General features: G+C 44.6%; 2 protein-coding genes across 6 annotated transcripts; one reads left to right on the top strand and one right to left on the bottom strand.

The window, feature by feature from the left end:
- Nucleotides 1–465: 465 nt before the first annotated feature.
- On the top strand, nucleotides 466–3,148 carry gpx3 (glutathione peroxidase 3). Of its 2 annotated transcripts, XM_067247591.1 has the most exons (6): nucleotides 477–605; nucleotides 1,105–1,196; nucleotides 1,328–1,478; nucleotides 1,642–1,759; nucleotides 2,177–2,276; nucleotides 2,494–3,148. In XM_067247591.1, the coding sequence occupies exons 1-6, from the start codon at nucleotides 542–544 to the stop codon at nucleotides 2,713–2,715; spliced, it is 747 nt and encodes a 248-aa protein (XP_067103692.1). In that variant the 5' UTR covers nucleotides 477–541; the 3' UTR covers nucleotides 2,716–3,148. The 2 variants fall into 2 exon arrangements, with proteins under 2 accessions (XP_067103693.1, XP_067103692.1); XM_067247592.1 differs by lacking the exon at nucleotides 1,105–1,196 and having other exon boundaries at nucleotides 466–605.
- A 187-nt stretch (nucleotides 3,149–3,335) lies between these two features.
- tnip1 (TNFAIP3 interacting protein 1) lies at nucleotides 3,336–17,615 on the bottom strand. 4 transcript variants are annotated; one of them, XM_067248074.1, is made up of 18 exons: nucleotides 17,597–17,615; nucleotides 14,738–14,921; nucleotides 13,735–13,884; nucleotides 13,334–13,416; nucleotides 12,936–12,995; nucleotides 11,721–11,921; nucleotides 11,236–11,330; nucleotides 10,662–10,809; nucleotides 10,211–10,303; nucleotides 10,025–10,090; nucleotides 7,601–7,732; nucleotides 7,018–7,146; nucleotides 6,781–6,915; nucleotides 6,545–6,670; nucleotides 6,347–6,430; nucleotides 5,803–5,931; nucleotides 5,401–5,485; nucleotides 3,336–5,188 (listed from the first exon to the last, which is right to left on the bottom strand). In XM_067248074.1, exons 2-18 carry the CDS (start codon nucleotides 14,883–14,885, stop codon nucleotides 5,124–5,126), a joined length of 1,929 nt encoding a protein of 642 aa, XP_067104175.1. In that variant the 5' UTR covers nucleotides 14,886–14,921; nucleotides 17,597–17,615; the 3' UTR covers nucleotides 3,336–5,123. The 4 variants fall into 4 exon arrangements, with proteins under 4 accessions (XP_067104175.1, XP_067104174.1, XP_067104173.1 ...); XM_067248073.1 differs by lacking the exon at nucleotides 17,597–17,615 and adding an exon at nucleotides 16,192–16,259; XM_067248072.1 differs by lacking the exon at nucleotides 17,597–17,615 and adding an exon at nucleotides 15,516–15,631.
- Between the last annotated feature and the right edge of the window lie 1,391 nt (nucleotides 17,616–19,006).

Genomic DNA, 19,006 nt, shown 5'->3' with positions numbered 1-19,006 from the left:
GATTTGTATTTGGCATATCTTGTACAATCGACACTATATACAAGGCCTACAGAATGGTTTCTCTTGAAGTTAGAAATCAGTATGATGACCTAAAACCGTTGATCGTAAAATCAACCTAAATCAGACACAATCAATATGACCAGATTGCTCTGCCCATGCTACTGTACTCTGATTTATTTGTATTGGTGAACCATTATTGACCCTGCGGCTTTGGTGAGTAGGGCACTTCTCCATTAGGCCGACGCATGGTTTAACACAATTTGTCAAGTGTTCTTATTAGACCATTCCAGATAGGAAATATGAAAGTGTTAGTCTCAATGTCACTATCCTTAAAACTACAGATTTTTGTGTTGTTATGAGAAGACGAAGAAATCTGGATTGGGCAACTCTTGGGTTTCCATTGGTTGTGAATAACGTGTGCGTCAGTGTCTTATCGTTGCGTGTCAGTCATCCGTGCGCCAGTGGAGTCGGTCAGTTACTGATGCACAGAGGAGGCAGGCAAATCTTAAATAGCATTGAATATGGGGCGTAAGGAGGGCTCATGGATCCTACCGTTGGTTCTGGTGGGTTTGTTACAACCTTGTTTTGGCGAATCGTTAAAAGAGGTAATGAACATGCGACTATTTTGTATATATTTGCCTAAATGTATGAATATTTTGAATCGCTGATTAAATGTTCATTTGAAGGGAAATAAAAACAAGTTATTGTTCGATTCTATGGAGCCCTCATGGAATGCACTTTAGTTGGGTTTTTTTCTAATACCCAAACTGTGTCTCGAGTTCTTGGTTAAAGCGACATATCTGTTCGACTGGGATTCTTCTCAAATTATCTGGAAATGTAGGATTACTCATGTGGTTTCTTTCAGCTACCTTTGAGCTACATACACCCTTAGTTTTGCCTGACGTTTGGGTTGGTGACTTTAGGTAAAATAAATATTTGTCTAATGTAGAACTCCCACTACTTCAACAAACCATTGCGTAAGGCGTGGATGTACTACAGGTCTTGTTACAATATTTCACAGAAGTCGTTTTACAGTATACAAATCTGGAGGAATGTCTTTGACAATACAAATAAAAAACTAATTTGACTTTACACATAGATCAGGTCTGCACAGGCACACTAGCACAGTGGAACGGCGAAGAGCAAATCAATGTGTTGACTGCACGTGTGGCCTTTTTATTGATTTAACCTGTGAGGTAATTTGCCTCTATTTTCATAACAGACAAACAGTATTATGGAATTAAGAAACATACAATACTACACTGCACAGCGATTGGCTGACGGCCAGAGAAAAAAATAACAACCTGTTTGGACCTATGATCACCAGGTCTGTGACCCATCCATTCATGGAACCATCTACAACTACAAAGCAAACACATTGAACGGGACTCGTACCGTGTCCTTCAGCGAGTACAAAGGGAAGACTGTCCTCTTTGTCAACGTGGCCAGTTACTGAGGGCTAACCTTCCAGTACTTGGGTAAGATTGACCTGGGTGTGATTGATTACAAGTAGACACCCATTGGCTTGAATATACTGTAAGTAAACCCTATATGACTTATTTAGTCAAGTTGTAATAGTTTGTTTGTACTTATGTCTGATTTGCTTTATTTGTTTGTTTGATGGTCGTTTGATGGGACCAGAGTTGAATGCACTACACCAGGAACTGAAGGATTATGGCTTCACCATCCTAGGCTTTCCCTGCAATCAGTTTGGCTTACAAGAACCAGGGAAAAGTCATGAAATTTTGCCAACTTTAAAGTGAGTATTTTTACCGTTAATATTCACCACTTTTAATATGGACTCAAGCCACTCAGGACACAATAATGAAGTGGATATCATCAGAGTTTTGCATTACTGGTTATAGGAGAGAGCAGGAATGGAAAATTCTCCATCCATCAACATAGCTTCATTTAATTAGGGAAAACATCCCCCTGCAAAGAGATTGGTTTCCAAGAGGCCTGTCACCAATTTCCTATATATCAGCTCTCTCTCTCAACCGGCCCATAGTCCACACACTTTATAGGCTACACCCTGTCCCATGGCAGTTCCCTCCATAGATACTAGGTTGCTCCTATCCTTGTGATTTTGCATGGTCTATCTAGGTCAGCTGTTAGGCTGGGGCCAGAGTGCCCAGAGGCATATCCAATGATAAGCTGACCTGTCCTTGCATTCCAGGCATGTTAGACCGGGCAATGGATTTGTTCCAAACTTCCTGTTGTTGGAGAGAGGCGATGTGAATGGTGAAGATGAACAGAGTGTCTACACTTTCCTAAAGGTGACCTATTTACATACACCAGGCAGTCTGTAGTCTAAAGATGTTATTCTTTTTGAAACAATAAGTGAACAAGCTTGGATGCCAGGTGAAGCAAGTCACAATAAATATCAACCGTCACTTTCAGAGCAGTAATCTGCAGGAATGCAGAGATGCAATCAGGAAGAGAGTTGGAAACTGATATGTACAGTCTTATCTCCGTGTGTTTCCTGCATTCCAGGCGTCCTGCCCTCCAGTAGGGGACAGCTTCGGGAACCCAACAAACCGGCTCTTCTGGGAAACCCTGAAGATAAGCGACATCAAGTGGAACTTTGAGAAGTTCCTAGTGGGCCCAGACGGGAAGCCTGTGATGAGATGGTATCCCAGGGTAAATGTGTCCGAAGTCCGGACTGACATCTTCAAATACTTCCGCCAACTCCTCTCACAGCAGAACTTCAACTAAAGGATACAGGACCAGAATACTAACTGGGAATATGTGTGAATTGTGTACACTTGCCTCCCCGAATGTTACGTGGGCACTATACTTTGATCTTTGTCAAAACCGTTTCTTTTTTACCTTCCTAAACTAGGATAAAACCTTAAAACTATACTGTATGTGTGTCGTGCAGCACAACAAAGTGAGTCTAGCAGCTGCTTCTTGTCATATCACTGCAGGTGGCAGGTAACAGATGTAGGTCCTAGTAGTCTGCATGCTGTATGACGGTGGGGCTTGAAAACAGTTCTTCTGTGGTGCCTTGCCCGAGTTTAGGATCCAGGTGAGCTTGTTAGTGCATTCAGGCTCTCTGTGGGATCCCAAAGCCATGCCATCTTCTACAGACACACTCCTGTTACCTGTTACACAGTATATGCCTATTACACTTAATAAATCATGAAATCACAAAAACAAATTGCAATGTTTCTTTTCAGTAACCCATCATGTCACATGTTGTGATGTATATGTTCATATATGTTGACACATAAGATCACTTTTTAAATGTTAGATGACACAGGTTTAATTTAGTGGTCGGTTGATCTCAGCCAAGTCACTGACGATGCAATAACAAAAATAACCAGACAAAAATGTTAGAAGACATTTAGAATATATTTAATTATTAAGCCAGTCAAATACAAAAAGTTTCACATAAGATGTGCTTTTGCCTACTGCAAAAAAGGAAAAGAATCAAAACTACAAACCAGGAAAATACAACTGCCAGTAATTACAGCATACCTTTCAAAGTGCAAATCTTCTGTCTCAATTCAACTTGGACCAATTTGGAATTATTTGTATCCATTCAGTAACATGCTAGTTTTGTCCTAGCGTATTTACACCCAAAGAAAAAGGACTCCCATCATCTGATGTCTCTTCGCACCCCTTGGGGCAGGGTCTACATAAACATATACGTCAGCTAGTCACTATTTTCAAAGGAGAAACATTGCATTCCTTAACTATGGAGACAGTGGCCACCGCCCCTGTGTTGGAGAGGATTGAGACTTGAGTTGTGGGCTAGTTTGACAGTGGGTCACGCTGGTTCACAGGTCAGTCGGGCAGGCCTGGGTCAGTGTGAGCATGCTGGCCTTGGAGGTAGTTGGACAGTCACCGTCCAAAGACATCCTGGCAGAGTTTCTCAGAGGTGTTCAGGTTTCATGAGGCGATGTGTCTGCAGCTTGAGCAGCAGTAAACAGCTTCCCTTCCTCACTCGACATGGATGTTTCACATGTCAACAGCACCCTTTGTGTATGGGATAAACATTACATTCAAACAGCTGCTACAATGCAGGAATACAACACTATCTGGACCAAACGTTTAAGATCAACCTTAATAATTGGACAGGTCTTTGAAGCATCTGTATGGTCCAAGTAGCTACTGTAGCAGGTAAGAAGAGGATGTGAGGAAAGGAGGCTGTTCAACACTACTGTGCCACGGCATGGCTAGCCCAAAACCAGCAACGCTCTGCTGCAGACCCCCCCGTGCGTGGACTAACTCCCTCAGGCTACGTGAAAATATCCTAGTATGTAAACAAATCAATTATGCCAAAAGGAAAAATGCTGGAATATAATGAGGTTAGGTCCATCAGGTGGTTTCATGAGAAGGAAAATAGTTTTAGGTGTGTGGGTTCATGTTGATGTGTTAGATACAAACATACAATGTCAATAGCTACAATATATTGGGAGTACATCAACGACATAGAAAGAACAGCATTACTAAAGACCATGGTTTTACATGTAGTCAATGCAACTATCAAAACTGTAGATTAAAAATAAGTTATCAATAATCACAACCATGTTTTTGGTATGATACCATCAAAACTTGTTTCCCAAAATGTTAGTATTTCAACAATCACTTTTGAACAGTTACACGTATGGTACAGTTCTAGAACATCAATGGTACAGAACAAATCATCTTAAATGAAACATTCACATTACAATTTCTATGACTCAAAATCCAAGGCAATGTACCTGTATATGATTATGCATTATTGGAATGCCTACAGCTAATCCTGTCATTTCCGTTGGAGAATGGCTCCAACAAAAACCTATGCAATGGTAAAATGACATAGGTATATCGTCTGAAAATGTATTTAATAATTCCAACCTATTCAACAAATGACTTCAGTTCCTGCATAGAATCATATGAAGCAAATATTGAGTCTTCAAAAACAATAGTTAAAAAAATCTAAATAATATGTATATATATTTATATATATTCAGAATAGAGAAAACAGTGTTTCACAAATAGGCTTATAAAACGCAAGTATAAACAACATTACAATCGAATATCTACAGTTCAGTAGGAAAATTATAGTTGAAATCACACCTTGTCAACTCAAAAACAAACTTATTCATGCTACTACCCCAGCTGGCAGAATGTTTTTAGTGCTTTCCAGGGTCGATGTTCTGTCGCTCCCTTTTCCCAAAGCCTGCCGTTGTGGACTGATCTGCAGAAACGAGGGGGCGGCACAGCTCTTTAAAGAAGGCGTAAGGTGGAAGAACAGTAGAGATGTGACAGGAACAGGAAGAGAGAGAGGTAGAGAGGTCGAGAGAGGGGTAGAGGTAGAGAGAGGTAGAGGTAGAGAGAGGTAGAGGTAGAGAGAGGTAGAGAGAGTTGAGGCACAAACAGAGACGTAAAGCCATGGCCGGATGGGTGTACCTGCATTCTCCGGAGGGGGCCGGGAGCCCTCCCCTGCTCCTCGGGGGCCCCGGGGCTGGGGGAAGGACGACTGCCAGGGGAACGCCTGAGGGGGGAGAGAGGAGCACCCATCAGCCTAGCGTCAAACCCTGCACACACACACACACGCACTCAACCACTCTGACAACCACGTCCGGCTCCATTCACACTCCCGCCTGAGAGCAAGAGAAAGCACCTGTCCCCCTGCAGGTCGAGGAACACTCTAGAACCTAGACTGGGGCCCTCCAGAAGTCTACGAGTCTGCATGCAGGTGTCTAGTCCCACCACTGCAAGAGGTATGGATGGGCCAGGCTGGGTGGGGCTCGGGGGTGGTCAGCAGCCCAGCCAGAGCTACTCGACGGGCGGCCTGACAGAGACCCTTACCGGGGTGACAGGTTGGAAGTCTCGTCCAGGGGGCGGGGCTGCGGCGGCAGCTGCAGCGGCGGCGCCGGCAGCGTTGGGAGCCCGGGGAGGGAAGTGGGCGGGCCAGCCCTCCAGGCCCTGGGGCCCCACCTGCACAGAGGGACCAGAGCAGGGACGGCTCAGCGCAGGGGTCACTGAGCCGGACGTATGCCTGTCCTGATGAGGACGGGGGTCCACGGCCACCCCACCATGGTGTGGAGGAATGGGGGGGTTGGGTCTGTTTCTTTATTTATTTTTTTTACTTTTAAACTATCCATCCAATGGATGTATGGATGGACGATCCACCAGCCACTTGTCAGGATATCCTGTTGTTCCTACTACATATGAGTGGATGGAGCATGGAGCAGTACAGACTATGTAATGTCCTGTGTTTTGAGCACGGTGGAGTTTCCTTCTCTCTGTGAGGGGATCCCTTTCTGGCCACAAGGGGGTGCTGCTGCTCTAGGTTTACCGGCCCTAGTGAGGGTGACATGGATTGGGTAGAAGGGGTCCAGCCAGTACCTACCTGTTTGTGGTGCTGCATCTGCAGTCTCTCCAGCTTGCAGCGCTCCGTGCGCTCTCTCTGACACTCGTTCTGGGCCTGGTGAAGCTGGGGGGTAAACCAAACAAACCCCAGGGTCAGTCCCTTCGAGGTGCATGTTTTGTGAAACGGGGTTCGAGGGCTCACACAAGTCACATTGTGACATCCGTGCGCGTGGCTAACCTGATTAGTCAGATTAGTCATCTGGCCCTGCAGTCTTTCCACCTGCCGCCTCAAGTCTTCCTTTTCCTCGTTCATCCGCTCTCTGTCGCTCCTCTCTTTCCTGAAGTCCTCCTCGAAGATCTTTACCTGAGACCAAACGGAATTTAAACAAAGGACTGGTTCTGTGTGCATTCAGCAATTTTTGTTGTTGTTTGTGCGTATGAGAAAGTGTGTGTGTGTATTCACGTGTGTCTTACTTGTTCTTTCAGCACTGCAATTTGTGTGAGCAGCTCCTGCTTCCTCAAGTTGCTGGCCCCATCGCCGTGGTTACCCTGCCCAGGTGGTTGCTGGGAGGAGGAGGGGGGGTGTAGATTCAGGGCCTCTTCTAAAGCCTGACAGAGATGGAGAGTCAGACAGAAAAAACACAGGCTTTACACACACATTTCACACACACACACACGCTTCACACACACACACACACACACGGTCCTGACCCTGTTGAGGCGTTGGATCTCCTTCTCCTGGTACTCTCTCTGTTTGCTGAGGGGCAGCAGCTGGTCCTGGAGGTACCGAACCTTCTGCTTCAGCTCCACCGTCTCCGAGTTCAAGCACTCTTTCTCCCCCTGAAACACACGCACACACACCCACACACTCACTTAGCGCACACAAGCCCAGGGACGGGTGCTTAAAAGGTTTCAGCTCTGGCTCGCCACACCACATCTTTCAATTGTTCCCAACGTGACGTGTCATTACGTAGATAGGCATCACGGTGCAAGCTATTTCAAAAGAGAATCACAGATCACATTCCAGATCCAATCCAGGTGACGACAGCCTGAGACCAGACTGGGATCCACAGAGAGCGTGCGCTGCCAGAAAAATCATCACGGTCACAGCAGATAAGTGCTGGGGAAAGTACAGGAGCTATATTCAACCCAGAAACGATAACAACCCTTTGATTGATCCAGGTAACAATGACGAGGCGAAAGCAAACACGCTGCGCTCAGTACAGACATGTCAGGGACAACGGCAGCGTTGTGTTGGGCGCGGACCCACACACACCCACACGGTGTTCCTCACCTGCACGTTCTCGATCTTGGACTTGGCCAGCAGCAGCTTCTTGTCGTAGTCCCGTTGGCGCTGTTCTCGCTCCGCCTCCAGCTCCAGCACGGCCTTCTGGGAGTCGGCAAGGCGCTGCCTGAGGTCTGTGATCTGAGGGGAACCCCAAGATGTGAACCCTAGGGAACCCCAACGGAGCCAGTGTACCACACACACAATCATACAGTACACACACACACACACACACACACACACACACAGTACACACACACTCATACAGTACACACACACACACACACACAATCATACAGTACACACACACACAATCATACAGTACACACACATACACACACAATCATACAGTACACACACACACACACACACACAATCATACAGTACACACACACACAATCATACAGTACACACACACACACACAATCATACAGTACACACACACACACACACACACAATCATACAGTATACACACACACACACACACATACAGTATACACACACACACACACATCTGGATCCTAGCTAACACTCAGCTACTGGAGGTGCCATAACATTCTCATTTGAATGCAATCACATTCACTGCAATCACATTCACTGCAATTATATTCAAAAGAACAAACTGTCAAACAAACAGCTAGAGAGGCAGAACTGAAATATGAATGCAGATCGGGCCAAAAGGGAGATATTTCATATGTATTCCATAGAGAACACAGTTGAAGCAGACACACGCGTCCTGTTATGTGTAATGTGCAGCCCTACGTCGGTGACGCAAACGGAAAGCTGTGTGAGGAGGGTTACACGGTGTCCCCACAGACGAGTTTGCTTGTGTGTGTGTGTGTGTGTGTGTGTGTGTGTGTGTGTGTGTGTGTGTGTGTGTGTGTGTGTGTGTGAGCGCATTTGCGTGTGTTTGAGTGTGGGAGGAAGTGAGGGAGGATGAGCGTATGTGGGAGTGTGTGTGTTTACGTAGGTGTGTGTGTGTGTGTGTGTGTATGTGTGTGTGTGTGTATGTGTTGGCCTGCACCACAGCAGGAAGTCAGCGGGTACTGCCGAGAGGTGAGGGGAATTCTGGCTGAGGTGTGAGAAGGCCCTGTGGTCGGAGAGCACAGTCTGTACCATCCGCACCGCTCAACCTTTTCCACCCATCTCTCTCTCGCTCACACACACACACACACAAACTGCACTACATCATTTTCTAACCATATGAGCGCACAGTCTGATGTAAAGAGCACTTCAAAAGAGTCCTCCTGAATATCGTTATCGAAACACCATGAAGCTAAACCTGGCTTCAGTTTTGTATCATCTTGTGGAGGCAGACCAGTCGCTGATTACACTACAATAACGTCTCCTGGCATTGATCTGGGAGCGTGAGAACCCAGGCCACCACAGGGCCTACTTGTGAAACTGCCCTGCGATCAGGGCAGTGATAAACTCCACCCAACCTACTATGGGTGGAACGGTACATGTATTCGTATTGAACCGAAACGGTACGGGCGTCACGGTTCGGTGCATGAAATTACACGGAGAATACACGGTAGAAAAATAAATAAAACTCACGTGTAAATTCATTAATGTAATGCAGAACTACTGTTAGATACTCGTGTTCTTTAGGGACACCTAATCTGTTGCCCCGCTTTAGCTCTGAAGTTCTGATTGGCGCCGCCGTGAGTCAGCTAGCAGCACTAAGGACGAGTATGGCTAGTGGTGGCGACCCACGAGAGATAGAGGACCCGCCAACCTCTTTAACCCTTGTGTTATCTTCGGGTCATTCTGACCCATCAGTCATTGTGACCCACCGTCGTATTGCGACAACTTTACCGCATACAAAAACAAAGTGAAGCATTTTCTTTTAACCGTTGGGCTGTCTCAGACCCCCCACATTGCGAAGGTTAAAAGAACATTATTTTTATTTGTTTTTGTATTGGGTAAAAACAATGATGGTTCGTTATGAACCTTTGGGTCATATGACCCGAAGGCAGCACAAGAGTTAAGGTCGCAAGCTTGGGAAAACTTCGGTTCCCATTCAGTTACAGTAGTACAGGCGAGAGAGTGGTGGATAAGACAAGCCCTTTGTGTCGGTGTTGTTCGGCAGTTGTGGGGTATGTGAGTGGAAATACATCTAACATGCTAACAAATATAACGCATCTGGATAAGAGCGTGTTCTAAATGACTGCATCCGATGCCATCACCAGGTGCGCCAATCACTGGAACGAGATACAGGGCCAAAAAAAATCACTGACGCAATCAGAATTGACATGTCATCTTCAATGCGCCGTATTCACTCGTAGAGGAACCTGGTTTGTTTTTCTTTTCCTTCCATTGTACCGAACTCGTACCGAACCGTGATGCCTGAACCGCGGTATGAACCGAACCGTGACTTCAGTGTACCGTTCCACCCCTACAACCTACACAATACATGGACGTTATCGTACCTTCTGTTCAAACTGGGACTTCATGGAGTTCCACTGAATATCCCACTGCTTGTTCACCTCCAGCACCTGACAGGAGGGGGGAAAGAACCACGACAAGAACTCCAGTGAGAACTTCTCCACAGAATGAGTCCATAAAATAATATTGAAAAAACGACCTGGACTTCTCCCATGTGGTCGAGCACTCACATCCTTTCTCTGCTTCTCCAAAAGCTTGATCTTCTTCTCGTACACCTCCGGTTCACACGGCTTGGTTGGAGTTCTCTCTCCTGCTTTCCCACTCTGAAGGGATGTGAAACACTCCTGAATCTCCCTTCACCTCTCCACAAACACACCAAAAAGAACTACCCAGTTCTAAACACAGAACTAAACACAGGGCTGGCCCTTTAAAAAAAAAAAATATATGTTTTTGTTGTTGTTGGGGCCCAACCAATCGCTGGGCCCCAAACAAATGATTTGTTTGTTTATTGGGTCGGGCCAGCCTTGACTAGACAGAACTAAACACATTGAGAGTGCGTCAACCAAAAACGACCGCTGGTGTTCAATAGAACATTTAGCTTCTCACGCTCTGCTCTCAGAACGCATTCACTCTGTATTTCAACAAACAAAACACCCGTTCTTTCGGGTGATATCTTCATACCTTCTGCGGCGTGGAAACCTCCATCTTGGATCTTACACTGGGCGTTTCCTCTTTGGCCGGCTCTTCTTTGGCCTCGGCAGGCTCACCACCCTCCGCTGGAGCTGCTCCTTCCCCGGTGACCAGCTCTTTCAGCTTCTGGTTCTCCTGTCTGAACAGAGAGAAGAAGACAGTAAGCCTCAGCACTCAGAAACCTACCCTAGAGCCTAGCAAAGTCGCTTAGCAGCAGGATTCTTCTGGGAAGAGCCTATGATACGACAAGGGGGAATACTGGAACAGTCCTCTACCAAAAACGAAAGCTCTGCACTAGACATACTGGGACAGGCTCCATGAGGGAATCTGAATCCAACATGTAGAAAGTTCACTTTGGTGATTTTGAAAGCAGCCGCGGCAAAAAACGAAAATACTCCAGATGAGTGGGGTGGTCGTGGACGTTATATGAGCGAAAAGATGAGGAGAAGTGAAAGTCCTTTCAGCAGCGGAGTGAGTCATCATCTGGCCCAGAGACAACAACACCCGTCTTCAAAGGGGGTGGGGGAGGTGAGGTAAGGCAAAAGTCAGGAGGAAAGACAGTCACCTGAGTTGTTCCAAGTCTCGATTCCTGTACTGAAGATCCTCCTCCATTTTCTTTCGAAGTTCGTTGTTCTCCTGCCTCAGCTGCTCACACAGTGTCTGGAGAGAGGAAAACACCACTGGGTCAGAAACAAGCCTCTCTCACTGCAAAACACACTGCCTCAACTGCCTCCCTCTCGGTCCTTTTGGAGATTCTGCAATAAATGCTACAGTAACAGCTATTTCAAAATAACTGTCATGTTTGAGGAATCAACCTGGCAGCCAATGGTTGTCCAGAAAACTTAATTTCCAGTATTGAAAGCAGTCAGCTACTATGGCGGGAACTGTCCTTGGGTAGTTTTTACTTCCACTAGTTACGTAAAACTGAAGCCTACTCAGTTCTGCATGAGTCTTTTCTCTGACACACAACGCGCTACAGGTAGTCATTCTAACAGCCTGGTCTGTTTGTCAAACTTGAGGTCTCCATTCTCCCGTCTGCGTCTCTCTGACCTGTAGAAGAGAAGTCCTCTGCTCATTCTTCTGGACCTTGGAGGAGAGGTGGTGGAACTCCACGGCCATGCGGCCCAGGTGAGCGAGCAACTGGTTGGGGTTGGACTCCTCGGCGAAGATACTGAAGGAGCTCTCCAGTCTCTGCAGCTGGCTGGCCAGTTCCATGTTCTCTTGGGGTGCGTGTGCCGCTCCTGCCCCGGTCTGGAGGTAGTTAACAAACAAAACAAATACACTTGAGCATCAGTCGCTCCATCTGTGCTGGGTGGGGATGACATACAAACATCTCAGCCTTCAGTACGGACACACCATGGCACCATGCTGGGATGGTCAGAAGTGTAGCCTACATTCACAATCATCCTTTGAACATTTAGTCATTTAGCAGACGCTTTTATCCAGAGCGACTGACAGTAAGCACAGGGACATTCCCCCCGAGGCAAGTAGGGTGAAGTGCCTTGCCTAAGGACACGTTTTTATACGGCCGGGAATCGAACCAGCGACCTTCTGATTACTATCCCAACCGCTCAGCCACCTGACTCCCAACATAGAAGGAGGTCCAGTTCCAGAGTGAGGTAGTCTTTCCAAAACGTATTTTCTTCTAGCCCAAGAAATTTGTCTTTGTTCTATCAGCGCCAAAGGGAAATGGGTGCCTATTGTTGTGTTCCTGCGGTTCCTGATTTATGAGTGCCTATATAGTAAAAACTACACAGTAAAACCCTACACCTGTTGAAAAATATTTTCACAATTATTCTTTCATTTTAAGGCTTTCCCTTAAGGTGTGTAGGTGTGTGTGTGTGTGTGTGTGTGTGTGTGTGTGTGTGTGTGTGTGTGTGTGTGTGTGTGTGTGTGTGTGTGTGTGTGTGTGAGTGTGTGAGTGTGTGTCAGTGGTGTGATTCTGGTCAGCAATAATAATCCTGGACTTTCCCCCAGTTGACTCAGTGTGGAGCTACCAGTATTGAGTTTGCTGTTGAGTCACTGTACAGAACATGTTCCTATCTGGAAGAAATTGCCATAAAGAGGAGGGGCTTCACAGCAAAGGAAACTTAAAGGAGTTCTTTTCAAATCACATACGTTTGTTTCTTTTTCTTTACTCTTTTATCCAATTGACAGCTATTATGAATGTATAGCTTGTATAGTTTAGTTTGGATTACAAGTAAAGCTAAATATTTACCCAACATTCCCCAGCTGTTAGGGTGACCTAGGAAGTTGGGTACTTACTGCTTGTTGATCCGAGGCCTTCTCTTCCATATTCACCAACTCAAATTCCGACAAACCCTCCTACAGGAAACAAACAGGTCAACAGGTCTTACATTTAAAACAAACGTATAAAAAGTCCCCAGGGTTCAAAGCCCAACACCTAAGTTAACTGTTCAGAATGAATGTTAGCTACTTTCAGTTTGGACGGACAAAGCAGACGAAAAAAAGAAAAGAAAATGGCATTCAGCTACTTTTATGAGTCTAGAAAACTCCAGGGAACACATCAAGAGGATGCACTGATCCAGTCATCTGTGCAAACCTGCTTCGAAAATATGCATCTGGAGCACATTCAAAACTTTCAGCACAATTATCTCCTTGCCATTAAAGGCTTCTTGGTAGAGTGTCGTGCCTGTACTCACACAGGGCTGCTCTGGCTGGAGAGCCTTTCCTGCCTGGCTTGACTGGGTCTCTCTCTGGTCAGCACCCAGGGGCTTACCTTGAGCTGAAAGGTTAGACAGGCATGAGTCATGGTGATATGACAGGGAGAAACAGCTAAGTCATGATCTCTGAGACAGGGGAACAAGATAAAAACAATAAATAACCATAATAAATGGTCATATAATTAGGGAAAAACACCAGTAGGGAAGTCATTAAAAAAAATGTTCAGTCATTAAAAAAAATCTGTTTTCGATTAATCGCTAGCACTCCTAAACAGGGTAAAGAATTGTATTAAAAGCCATCAATAACGTCGGAAATCGACAAGTATATAATGATGGTGGAAAAACCATCGGGTCTGACCACCAGAGTGGACGACACGTACCTCGTGTTTCCGTCTGGATGGGTCCACCCATACACAAGCTGGTGGCGTAGCTGGAGGTGGAGGACTTGAGGGCCTCGTTGTCTCTCACCAGCTCCTCCACCCGCTGTCGGAGCCTGCTCGCCTCGGACTGGGACTCCTCCAGAAGCTCTCCTAAGTGGCACAAGTTCCCCTTCATTCATTCATCCCCTTCTTTCTTGTCTCGTCAGAAGCGGACAGGTGTGAATTTCTTGTTGTCTTATGTTTGTTAATCTATTAGATCCTACAGAATGACAGGCAAGTCATTCTAACACGGACGCAGAGTTGAACAGCGTTCGTGTCAGCTGAGCAACTATCATGTTGGTTAGGCAGCATAGATTTGCCGTGGGACATCAACAGACCGAAGCTGTTGCCTTTTCGGTGACTCATGACTGTGCCCCTTAGACACACTCAGAGGAAAGGCATTCGATGGAAGCATTACATGATAGCGCATTGCCAAAGACCTGAATCAGGTTTCACCACATTCCAACCTAAAGACAACCACAACTCAGAAAACCGTGTCCGACGCATGATTCACAACGTCAGTCTGGTCAGGGGCGTGTGCTGCTGTCAAAGTTACACTTCAGTGACACATTGAAATATAAATTTGTATGATAAACAGAACAGAATTGTGTCTCCTGTCAGTAGTAAATGTGGGCCTCGTATTCATGGTAAACAAAGTCATTCCTGTAACCTTTGCAGCTACAATTATTCAAATAAATAGTAAAGTTCACATCTGAAATAGCAGCGAACCCTCGCGCTGGATGTTTATTTACTTTAGCTTAGCCTCTGTCCCCAGCTATGTGGGCAGCACGAGTACTGCACTGGGGAACGCAGAGCCATCAGCAAGATAAGATGATGCTCAGCTCCATTGATCTACCCGTTTCCCACACCTGTCTCCTCAGATCCCCCCCCCCACACACACACACACACACACACACACCACTTCCAATGAGCTAACAACCCAGCTCTCGACCAAGGGTCTTACCTAAGCTCTTCAGGCCCTTCATCCTCTCTCTCAACACGCTGTTCTCCTCCAGGAGCAGCCGGTAGCTGCTGCCCCCTCCAGCCTCCTCCCTGGCCTTGGCCTCACCCCCACCCGGGTCATAGATGCGGTACGGGCCCTTTCCTTCCATCGCCACCGCCTCACTCACCAGGCACGGAGCTCTAAACTGCGGAGACAAAACATAAAGGTCACTTGTTGTTGTCATGGTGGATACGCCCTAGACTTGCAAAGTATATAATTAGCCCGACTTTGAGCCTGGCACTGTAAGAATGAAAGGGAAAAAATGGACAAATAAGGGATGTTTAGGCTACCTTTACTATGAACACATGGCATCTATCCATAGAGAAAAAAGCCCTAAAGAGATATTAGTAACACAACATATTTGTTTTTGTTCCCCGCTTTACACCATTTACAATGCAAAGGGACATATTTGAATGCCAGCCATCAAAGGGGACTTCTGCAAATCTATTTCAGGACACAATTAGAATAGGCAACACCATTATTCCATCAAGATGATCAAAGATGAAGCCTTTTTTTTAAGTCAGCATTGTCATAATAAAACACGGTCGAGTTCAGCAGCCAAATAATATAGCCAGCATGAGATGAGAATCAAGTACATGGCATGCCAGTTCAAGCTGTCAATCAACACAAAGCCTTTACACAATGATACAGTAAACATGATAATTGCACATCTATGTAGAGCCGATGGTACTGCAGACGGGATGGGAAGCATAGCTTAGGCACCATGAAGTGAATTTACCACTTTGTCTTTTCGGCCTCTCTTTCTCTCCTCGTTCATTATTGATTAGAAGTATCCAGTCCAGCTATGGTAACGTTACCTGATTAGAGATGGACATGGCAAGCGAGCATCGTATTATTAGCTAGCTAGTTATCTCTAGTGCTATCTGGCTAACAAAGCTCTGGCTAAAAAGCTATCACAATCTGATTCACGTAAAGAGCATCGTTCTGTCTCCAAGCCCGCTACTAGCTAGCCTAGTAGTAGCGTCAGCTGCGAGCTCATCGTCGGTGTCATAGGCAAAGGATACTGGCACTATAAAAGTGAAAGCGATATACCTGCTTAGTATAGTAGATAAACACACTATCAGTAAAGCTCGCCCTTACTGTTTCTCGTTTAAATGTCACTGATAAAAACATGTATGTGGCAAATCAGATAGCCTAGAGACTCGAGATAGGACTGAATGCTAACGTAGCTAGCTATATAGCAAGCGCAACTGGTTAGCCGGCCAGCACTGCAGCAAGCTGAGTAGCTAGCTATTTAGCTAGCATATAACCAGCAAGCAGATCCTTTACATCACAACAAATCAAGAGTCTGCTTCAAAACCTTTCCCTGTCCAACACAATGTCACAGTCATCAGATAGGTAATGTCATGGCAAAATAAGAACAAAGGAGCTTCAGTTTGTGTTAGCTCCACTACCTTTCAGCTTCAGTGGCCGCTTCGTCTGCCCAAACAAGACATCTAGCTAGTGCGGAAGTGGTCTGCTGTAACCTGGGAAATTCCACCTCGCTAACGTTGAAGCAAACATCCGTGTTTGACAGCTGAGCAGACCAATAGAGATGCTTTCCACAGTTTAAAGGACAGACAGGCAGAACTAACACATTTGTATGCATCTATTCTTATGGCTTAAAAAAATAACAGAACACAAATAAAAATAATCTCAAGTTCAGACCTTTTACATAAATAGTTTGCAGTGAAATATGTCCATTATGATGAACATATATGACATGACTAATACATCAACAAGTCAGCAGTAGGCCAGTGAAACCAGTTCAATTTAATGCCAATTTTAAGTCATGGTTGTCAAGCGAAATGCAATGCACTGAAAGAGTCCTGGTATTATAGGCAGACATTCTTTTCATTGTTTGTTGGAGAGCCCATTGAGATACTCCTAACACTGACATCTTGTGGAAACAATCAATAATCATCCACAATATCGGGCCATTTGAGAAAGGGCTCTGTCCCAAGAAAGGTTACCAATACCAAACTAACCTGCCCCAAATTATGACCTGCAACAAGGTCCCATGTCAGCTGCCACTGACCATGTTATTGCTCGTCCGTAGACGGCTGTTTCTGAAATCTATAATGTGAACACACATGAAATAAAACAGTTTTTGCCATATATATCTTATTGGATTTGCTGGAGAGATCCATTTAGGGATCCATCTAGTGAGCATAACGTCAACGACACCAAGTTCTCAGGCACTCATATACGGTGTACTGATTACACTCGAATCAATTGAACCCAGTTTTTCTTAGAAAATTGAATAATTCAGTTGTAGAACAGTCAAGAAACTCCAAACACTTAATTACTGGTTACATTAAAGAAGACCCTCTCCAAAGATAGAACTGTTGGCGGTCGTACATTTCTATGACTTTCCATGCTTTTTTTTTCCCTTTGTTGGTTCAACAACATTGTTTAAACAACAATAATGGTTAATGTAAAATACACAGTACAGTATTCTTAAATTATAAAGCAGAAATGCACTGTTATGCAGTAAACAGTTTTTGTGTATGTGTGTGTTGTGTGTGCTGAATAGTAAATTCATTATTAGATTAATAGGAGAAATAAACACAATGAAAAATAAACAAGTACACCAATATGTTACGTTAATAATTTAAACAATTCAACTTATTAATATTTAAAAGTATCTTTCAACTGGCAAAGCATTTTAACAAAAAATGTAAAACACTTTAGCACATATGAATAGGCAAAAATGTTTAGAAGAACACAGCAGAATATCATCTTTTTGACAAGACAATGTACTGTATAAGGAACATTTTAAAACGTAACTAAACTCAAAACATCTAAAGTTAAACTCACCCACACATTCTGCTTGTGTCCGAGAGGCACTTTTTAAGGAAACTGGTAAATGGGGGAAGCTACTTTAATGTAGAGACATGGGAATTTCCCACATAGTGAAAGGCCCAGATATTCTCAGCCTGAGCTAGGGGAACCTGGTCTCTGTCCAACTACATGGCCTGCCCATAGTAAACAGCACCAGCATAGGAAATATTGATTATCCGCTTCTTTCTTCTTTACTCTAGGCATTTAACAGAACTGCAATATATAGCTCAAACAGTACTACATGATCACTGCGGAACAGAACTAAGGTTCCTCTTACAAAGCTGTCAAAAGGAATAAGGCAGCAAACAAGGTCATTTGGCATGCATTGCAAGGCCAACATCTGTTATTTTAATGTAATCCTTTAATATGCACTCGTGGACAACTTTTGAGATGTTTAAGACTGTGTATGCAGCGTCCTCGCTTCTGTAATATGCATTTGAGAGCTGCAGACTGTATCTGCTGCTTAGGATTCTGGCCTACTGCAGGGGATTTCCTCCACTCAAGTCATTTTTTCTTCTTTCCTCTTTTAACTCAAAGATGGCTTGACAACAGCTGCACTCACATACATACGCACACACACAAACACACATACGCACACACACACACTCACACACACACACACTAACACACACACACACACACACACTCTCACACACACACACACACACACACACAGCAGGCTGAGGCAGACAGGTAAAGACCATTTAGGGTCGATTTACAGATGTCTATTGGATCCAATACATAGTACAAAAAGAATATGTTGTCACTGTCTGTTCTTATAGGTGGATGTATTGTATAAAAATGATCTGCCTCTCTAATTTCAAATTAAACACACATCTTTCTTTGCAACAATCCACATATCGTACCTTCATATGTCAAATACAGTACACTGAGAATATAATTTGCAGTGGTGCAGATATAACTTTTAAGGACAGCAGAATGTTGGAGGAACTAAATCACCAATTTAACATATACAATAAATTATAACCATTGGTTATAATCGTATATTTAGTTTGCTTAAGAATTGAAGTTAGTTGAAAGAGAAACATTTTAAATACTTTTTTAAAGTTTTATTTGTGAATCGCTAGAGTAGTCAATTACTGTAAACTGGAATCAAGTTGTTTTATGAGCAGCAGTATTTTATAACAGTGGAAAGAGAACAACAGTTCTGACTTTTCAAGGCTAGTAAAACCTTGTCTATAGTTTATGCGGGTGTAGAATCAGTTTGCTTATTAGGGAGTTTCCTAATGCCACTGCTACTGCCAACATCAGTAGAGTTAATCATCAACTACACCCTACTGCTCAGCGTAATGAGTCGCAGGACCATTCCTAGAGCATATTGCAGTATGCAGATCTAGAACCCATGCTGGAACCCATACTGTATGC

This window comes from Osmerus mordax, chromosome 12, assembly GCF_038355195.1.
Source record: "Osmerus mordax isolate fOsmMor3 chromosome 12, fOsmMor3.pri, whole genome shotgun sequence".
Classification (NCBI taxonomy): domain Eukaryota; kingdom Metazoa; phylum Chordata; class Actinopteri; order Osmeriformes; family Osmeridae; genus Osmerus; species Osmerus mordax.
Note: the sequence above shows the minus strand (reverse complement) of the source record. Positions and strands in the feature narration are given on the sequence as shown.